Source organism: Oryza sativa, chromosome 3 (assembly GCF_034140825.1).
Source record: "Oryza sativa Japonica Group chromosome 3, ASM3414082v1".
Lineage (NCBI taxonomy): Eukaryota > Viridiplantae > Streptophyta > Magnoliopsida > Poales > Poaceae > Oryza > Oryza sativa.
Window position 1 is genome coordinate 18,303,134 of NC_089037.1, and position 8,341 is coordinate 18,311,474.

Genomic DNA, 8,341 nt, shown 5'->3' on the forward strand with positions numbered 1-8,341 from the left:
ATAAGTATAAAATTCATTCATATCAAGGACAAAACAACAATTGAAATATTAGAAAACCGGCCACGGGACTAATATATCTGGGAGAACTCACCAGAGACTCGACAGATGGTGTGGACATGTGATCAGCGTCATGTCACGGTGATCACCTGGAAGAGTGAAAAAAGAGAACCCAAGGATCACGATTCACTTTGGTTACTCAGCTTCACAGGATGGTGTCCTCGGATTCATCGAATTGGCCTTCATCGCATGGCTTGGTCAGAGTCTTGAAGACTCGGTGAGACAACAATGCCACGATGGCTAGATGTAATCAGCTTTGCCATGTCTGTTGTCAAAAGAGCATGCTACGCGACGAGGCATCTCACGTACAAAAACCCCCGAAAATGCTGAGGAGAAAGCAAGCAGTGCGTCATGCACCGACTAATGCGCGGTGGAAAAAATATCTTCGGAAAAAAAATCCAAGAAGCTGAACAATTATGAGGAAAGAGAAAAATGTGAAAGTATTTAGTTTTGGAACCCGCTCATGGACACTTTGCATTGTCAATATTGTTTCTATGGTTGTGCCTATTCAACTAAGAGATATAGGCATTGGTTTGAACATGATGGATTGGGAGGAGTGCTATTTTATCCTTATGCACCATTTTCTCTTGTTTGTACAAGTTAATGCTAAATACTGTTATATATGAGTCCAACAACAACTAGGAAGAAGAGTCGAATCGTAACAGATGCAATACTACATAAAATACATAAAGAGTTAATTTACCTCCTATTAACATTAGTTGATTAGCAATAACTAACTTTATCTTCAAGGTCGATTCGAACAATCAAAAGAGATATTAGTAAATCTATTCTTCTGTATAGTCGTTGTAGTCCACTAAATCTAAAACTCAATATTCAATATGTCACTATATCATCCACTAACAATAATTACATATCAAAACTCATGCAAGCATGCAACATCACCCACAATTTATTGAATTGTATAAATCATCATGCAAACAAATCATCACCCCTCATATTATTTCAACATATCTATTCATCATTTTTATAATACTTAATATATATTCATCCATATATTCTGCATTAAAGCATAGGGTATCAGTTAGTTTATTTCGTAATAAGTACAAATAAACCTGACTTTTCATCAATATTTCCCTATACCTTTTGCTTCTTGCAATGTAAAATTTGGCCAACAACCTAAAATTTCATTTACAATCTTCTATAAAGTCTTCTAAATTTATTTCTCTCCAAACATAGTTTGGTAATTCAGTTTTATTTGTTGTTAATAACTAATATTCTTTTTTACTTCTAGCTCGATTGTTAGCAACAAAAATATATTAAAGATTACTTAGTAATTCTCGCAGCAAAGCACAAGAATCACATAGTAATATGTATTCGTTTTTTTTTCCAAAAAAACGCCTAACATATAATGGGTGAGGACTCAACTCTTCGCCATTAAACCAGAAGAAAACCAGAAAAGGTGGCTCACCGTTATCCTATCTTACTATAAAATTATCCCCCACTAACTCTTTAAGCTTAACATGCAAAGATGCCACATCATTATCCACTAACAAGATACCACATCATCATCCACTAATTAACAAGATGCCACATCATCATCCACTAACAATTATCACATTTAAACATCATGCAAAAATGCTATATCTTTATAGTTTTTATAATTTAAGAGCTTTTCAAATACAAACATGTTAAATTATCATCCAACCTAATTCATATAATATTTCAATGTATATATTTATTATGTTTTATGACATCCTATATTATATACTTATATAGTTCATCCTCATTTAGTTAGTACTTAAATGATTAATCTATGGTTCAAGTTATCTTTCTCCTTTTTTCCTCTAATTAAGTCATATCACATCAATTATTTTTAGCCTTTAGATGATTAATCTACGGTCCAAACTATCTCCCTACTTTTCTTCTTCCATAAAGTCATACCACCTTACTTTTTACGTTTGAATCACCATTCTACATACTATTTAAATTTAAATTATCATAAACCACATTAATTTACTTAATCTGATGTTATCTAGCTATCTTACACGTTATTTTTTTTATTGTTATCATACTAAATTTCCGCAGCAATGCGCGGAGTTTCACCTAGTACTTCACAAAATTGATGCCACCATTGAATAGCTACTTAAGCAATGGCCCTAAAATAAGGATTTATGGGAACCAGATGGAATGCATGAATGCCACTTGATCTATAGCATATAAACATATGCAAATGCCCAACTAGGAGATGAATATATTTGCCTAGTCAGTAGAATAAAAAAACTAGCCCCTTGTATAATTCAGAAAGAGTGAGATAATTAATACTACTTAGGAACTAAACAAATACAGACCGAAGACTAACAGGTAAGAACCTACGTAATGCCACTTACAAAACCACTCCTACTAGATAATCAAAAACCTCAGTCTGATAACTAACAGCAACCTTTTATACTGAGAAGATATATATTACCATCATTTTTTTTTATTTATGGCACCGTTGATTTTCAAAATAGTGTTTAACTATTTGTCTTAATAAAAAATATTGTAAATATACTGAAGTATAAGTTATACTTGAAACTTCTTTAATGTAAAAAAGACACGTCACAACAAAATAAATGATATTTATATACATTTTTCAAGATGACGAATGATCAAATGTCACGTCGAAAGTCGACGGCATAATCTATTAAAACCGAAACGAGTATATCAGCAGGCAACTGACCCGTTAACTGAACATTAGTTTAGTCAATCTTTGCTGCACTAGTTGCTAGCCGAGGGTGTACACTGTGCGTCGAGATCAGCAAGTGGAGCACACTTGCATCGTCAGACGGGGGGACACCTTCCTTGCTAGTTGGGCTCCGGATAGAGGAGAGAGAGAATATTTTGGAAGATACCCATGCCGGCCAAGTTGCTTCTGTCATGTAAGCATCCAGTCCCAGCCAAGACAGCCAAGTTGGATTTGCATCTTGCCAAGTTGCACTCGCGTGTGAGTGTGATCATGTCACAGAAAACGCTTGTTCTGCCTAATAAAATAGTTTTTACTTCCATTCACAACTTGGACCTGTATGGGGAGCTATCATATCCTACCTCACTGCACGCGTGCGGCTGACCCTTGTGGTGATGATCATGTTTGAAGGTCTTTTTGCCAGTTAAAATGTTTGCTCATGATAGCACAAGTAATTGTCGAATTACGCGGAGCATTACTCTCCCAATGTTTTTTAATAGATAACGCCGTTGATGTATAACATATAAATCATCTCACAACAAAATAAATTATAATTACGTATTTTTTTAATAAGACGAATGGTTAAACATGTGACAAAAAGTCAACGTCATCATCTATTAAAAACGGAGGTAGTAATATTTATGTACAAACTTTGATTTTTCATCCTTTTTATTTAAAAACTTATGAACATTTAAAAAGATATCATATTATCAAAGTACTTTGCATGCTAAATATCACTATACTACTTGTGTTTATCAAAAACATCATGAAGTTTATTACTAGTCAAAGATACGAGAAAATCACACTGGTAGTGCAAGTGAAAGGGGACGAAGGGGATATAAATAGCAGAAATTGATAAACTTCATGTGGCGATAGCTTGCCATTTCTCTTTTAGCAGCTTGTAGTTGGAGGACCATCTCATGCTGTGCACTTCACACATATTCCTTTTTGGAGTTGTAGAATTTGGTTTGTTCCAGATCAGGCTGTACTAGGAGATGAGTGATCATGTCTACAGAGGACAGACATTGGCTTTCTACTGTTTCCAAATATACAACTGTAACACCAAAAGAAAAAGAAAAAAAAGCTAACAAGGGCACGCATGTCCTTGGAACATTTACACGTACAAGGACATGAAAGAGCAGAAAGAATTCAGTTCAGATACACAGATCCAACAACAGCGTGGAGATTTCGCCAGCAGTGTTTTGTAAAGGAAATCTCAAGCAAAGATTTCTCTAACAAGCCAGTCTAGGCTAGGGTAAGCAAAATACAGGATCAAGAAGGAGGGCAGAGCAAATAACACGGTGATAAGGATGTATAATAACAAGACAGCTGCACTAGCAGGGATTGCATAGAGCACTATGAGGAGGAAAATGAACACCAGGGGAAACTTGGCAGTCAGGTGAACCAAGAAGGACAGCGACTTGCGCAACAACGCCTGTACCCTCTCTGCATTCAAGATGGGGACCCCATGATTGGCATGGTTCACACTGGGGGATTGTGTTTCAACCGGTGGTGGGAGTGGACGTCTGATGGGATTCGAATAACCTTCATTTCCACTTGCCCTACTGCTACTTGAGAGCCATGTAGTTTGTTGCTCACTATGAATAGCAGAGCGCGATCTGGCTCGCTCACCATTCATCCCCTCAACCATCCAAAGGAGGAAGTAGTTTTTGCGTGGAAATGCGAGATTCCCTTTGTAAATAATGCGGAGCGACAGGAGATTGCACCAGGGACAGGAGACAAAGAATGGTAGCTGGATTGGCACCGTCGGAACCTTGATGATAGCCCATTGAAGTCCTAGGATGCAGTTCTTGCACATGGTGTGGCCACACCATAGTACATATGGCACATTCTCCACTATGTTGAAGGACTCCCAACATATGGGGCATTCAAGGCCTTCTTCCCTGCTTGTACACGAAGATGCCTCATCATCAGAGCAATCACCATTGGACGGGGTGCAGTTGGGAGTGTTCTTCTTCCCTAAACCAGATCCCCAAGCACTGGACGCGAAATTCCACATTCTCTAGCCCAAAAGGGTAAGCTATCTCAAAGACCCTGATTTTGCCAACATCAAAATTCTACTTGTGGGATCTGAAATAACCAAGAAAACCATGCATGAGGACACTGATACTGTTAAGAGCACCCAGAACGTAAAACAACACAAATTAAGCTGACAATAGCATTTGCAGCAAGATAATAAAATACAGGAACCTACAAGCAAGCAAGTGAATGGAAGGCTAAAGCACAATATCAAGTATACGATCATAAAAGTATTTCACAGTTAAAGGCACCACAACACAAAATGTGGCAATTAGGTCATCTGAAATGTTAAGAGTTTTACCAAAAGTATGCAAGTGACACAACTACAAGAAAATATTTTTTTATCAGCGCAAGCATATTCTCAGCTCATGCCATAAAACTAAATAGGAAGTATAAATGGACTATATACTGATAGACCCATTCAAAGAGACTGCGCATAGCCACTAGCTAATGGGCACACAGGACAAAAGGTTTACTGATTAAGTTAGTCCCCCAAGTTCTCCAAATGAATCACTTACGGCCTGTTTCGTTAGAGGGAGTTTTTAGGAGGGATTGGGAATTTAGAGGGATGAGGCTATTAACTGTTTTGTTTGGTTGGGAAACATGGGAATTTTGGTGGGATGGGTATGAAGAATTGAGGAAGGAACTCCCTCTTTTTCAGTAACTGGGTAGTGGGTGGTAATTGGGAGGAATTCCTCCTTTACTTTGCCTAAACAAATCTCAGCCATCCGTTTTCATTAATGACCTAATCTCCAACTAAACTCCCTATCAATTTCCACCACCTCTACCAAACAAGATATTGGGATTAAAAATCAAATTCCCATCTTAATCTCACCATTAATACTCTCGTGTAAACTCCCAATCTCCTTCCCTCGAGTTGCCAAACAAGCTGGTTCCTCAAGTTTCAAAAGGGCCAAATATGTCCAGTTTGAATTCTCGCTTACATCCCATTTGCACTGTTAGCACAAAGAAACAGTGAAATACAAGCACAATATTATTTTTGGGAGCACTCATAATATCATATGACGTGTTAAACAGCCACATGATTTCCTCATATCAGGCATGTGTGTTCTGGGGTAATAAATTTGTGTGTTTACACAAGCAATAATACGCTGAGCCAATAAAACTAAACGGGAGGAACTAGGCATTTGCAATTACAATGAATCAAGAAAAAACCAGAAATGACCAACACAACGCTGAATTATCAAAATCATTTATTGAACCACAAACTTTCCCCAAACCTAGAGCACTGGAGTGAAGCCAACAACTAACCATTTCCTTTATCCCCAAAAGCACGACAAAATCGATTCGAGTGGCCAATTTCGAAGCAACCTCACACAGTTCAGTAAGATTCATCTTGCTATATATAAGAAGGTGAGGAGACATCACCCAGCGGGGATTTGAAGTCCATTTCTCTCTTGTTCAAGCAAGGGCATAAGATGGCTAGGATATTAACGCTAAATAAACAAGATCGAACGGTTGCGCAACTCATTCAAGAACCAATTTTACCCAAAATGCAAACCCGAATGAGCTAGCTACGCTACCAGATCCTTTCTAAAAAGTCGAGGATTGTTGTGAGAAATATCATGGAACAAACAGGTAAATATTAAACTGGAAAAAATGCCTCGCGAAGGGGGCCAGGCTATTCGCGCTGAATCCGGGATCTAGAAGAGAAGCTAGGGTTAACGCCAATTCAATCAAGAAGGAATTAAAAAAAAAGATAGATAGATGTAGGAAAGAGGAGATGAGAGAGAGGACGTGCGTAGGTACAGGGGGTTGCTCACCGGCAGGCAGGCAGGCGAGGACGCGGTGGAAGCAGCAGGACGCGCGCTGGGCACCGCGCCACCTCTCGCGCGGCGGAGATAGGCGCGCAGGCGGCGGGCGAGGGGAGAACGCGCGCGGGGTGTGGGGGAGCAGAGGAGACGAGATCGACTGGGGCGGGCGCGATGAGTCAGATGGGCTGGCGGAGCCCCCCTGGTCTGGAATCTGGAAATCGTGGATCGACCACCATAGGGGACCGGCACAACTCGGAAATTTAACTGTTTGCCCATTTAAAGATTTGGGCTTATAAAATTATAGTTGAAGGGAGGTGATTTCACAAGTATTTATCAGTTTTGACTATGTGGTATGCGAGTGTGCCTTACCAGTATGAAAAAAAGTATGGACCCTACCCGTCAGCCTCTCCTAATCTCCTCCTCCGTCATCTCCTTCGACGTGTTCGTATATAAGCTCAAGCCGTTCACTGCTCTGCCACCAATCCTAATTACCGATGATATCTCTGTCTCGATGTTTCTCCTCTATCCGGCTTCCCATTGCTCCCGTCCCTCCAACTCACTCACCTGGCTCCCGCCGCTCCTTCTCGATTCCTTCATGCCACCGTCGAGGTCGTGAGTCGATTTGCAATCTCACATCGTTCCCGTCCCTCCAACTCACCCGGCCTGGCTCCTGCCGCTTCTTCTCGATTCTTCAAGCCATCGTCGAGGTCGCGAGTCGATCTGCAAACTCACATCGTTCACTGCTACGCCCTTGCGCCACCAGCTCTACCTCACAATGGTTAGGGTTCCTTACAACTTTTACCCTCCCGTTCTGCCGCCATGGAAGCTGCTATGGCCATCCTTCTGCTCGCCACCGCGCCCCAACGATGTTGGCCACTCTCGCTTCACCTATGCCTTCAACTTCAAGGGAAATAAATTCTCCATGTCCGGGAACACATTGTGATAGCCCAAGGCGACCGAGATCACTACGGGAGCTTGCTAGACATCTCTCTCTCTCTTTGGATCTGAACCTTGCTACTCGCATTCCGACCATCTCCATCACCTTCTGGGCCAGAACGACGCCACATGCAGACGAGTCGAACCTCGGGACACCTCTTGCCGCCACCATCGTCGTTTCACACTAGATCAACCTGATGTCCTTGCTTGCCCGGTGTCCTTGTTTGTCTCGGCTCGCTGTTTTGCTCGAGTTTGAATGAAGGGAGAAGAGAAGCCACAGTGGCATGTGAGTTGGCGTGCCACGTCAGTAAAAGTAATAAATAGTTAAAGGAACTAGATGATACCCCGCGCGTTGCTGCGGGATATTTGTATTGAAATAGAATTTAAAAATCCAGGTACACTTTGTGAGATAAAAATAATGTACGTGTAAAGAAGGGAAACTGACGCAATACAGTGTGTAGTCTGAAACTCGTAATGGTGCAACTTTTTGCACAATGCTTCACTTTCCGTGCATTGAGACCTCCTCATGTAAAACACCACGATAGTGCCTTACACAAAATAGGAGTATATTTATTCACGATGAACCAATAGGATAAGGTTAATGGTAAATGTTAGAGTGCGCAACCCGACCCACCCACCGTGGGTCACCCAGGTCACATTAGGTCTACTCCACCACAGACCCAACCGGAGCCACAACTTTAGGTCCAGGGCCTACACAACCCAAAAGACTAGTCTGATGGGTGAGGACCGCCCCCACCTTTTAAGTCGTGCTCCCTCTTTATCAATTACCAATGTGAGACTAAACCCAACAATCTCCACAACTTTAGGTCCAGGACCTACACAACCCAAA

The 8,341-nt window shown here is 40.8% G+C and overlaps 1 protein-coding gene across 2 annotated transcripts; it reads right to left on the reverse strand.

The window, feature by feature from the left end:
* Positions 1-3,685: 3,685 nt before the first annotated feature.
* Positions 3,686-6,804, reverse strand: LOC4333163 (uncharacterized). Of its 2 annotated transcripts, XM_015773009.3 has the most exons (3): positions 6,565-6,804; positions 5,616-5,736; positions 3,686-4,831 (listed from the first exon to the last, which is right to left on the reverse strand). In XM_015773009.3, exon 3 carries the CDS (start codon positions 4,758-4,760, stop codon positions 3,957-3,959), a length of 804 nt encoding a protein of 267 aa, XP_015628495.1. In that variant the 5' UTR covers positions 4,761-4,831; positions 5,616-5,736; positions 6,565-6,804; the 3' UTR covers positions 3,686-3,956. The 2 variants fall into 2 exon arrangements, with proteins under 2 accessions (XP_015628495.1, XP_015628494.1); XM_015773008.3 differs by lacking the exon at positions 5,616-5,736.
* Positions 6,805-8,341: the final 1,537 nt, after the last annotated feature.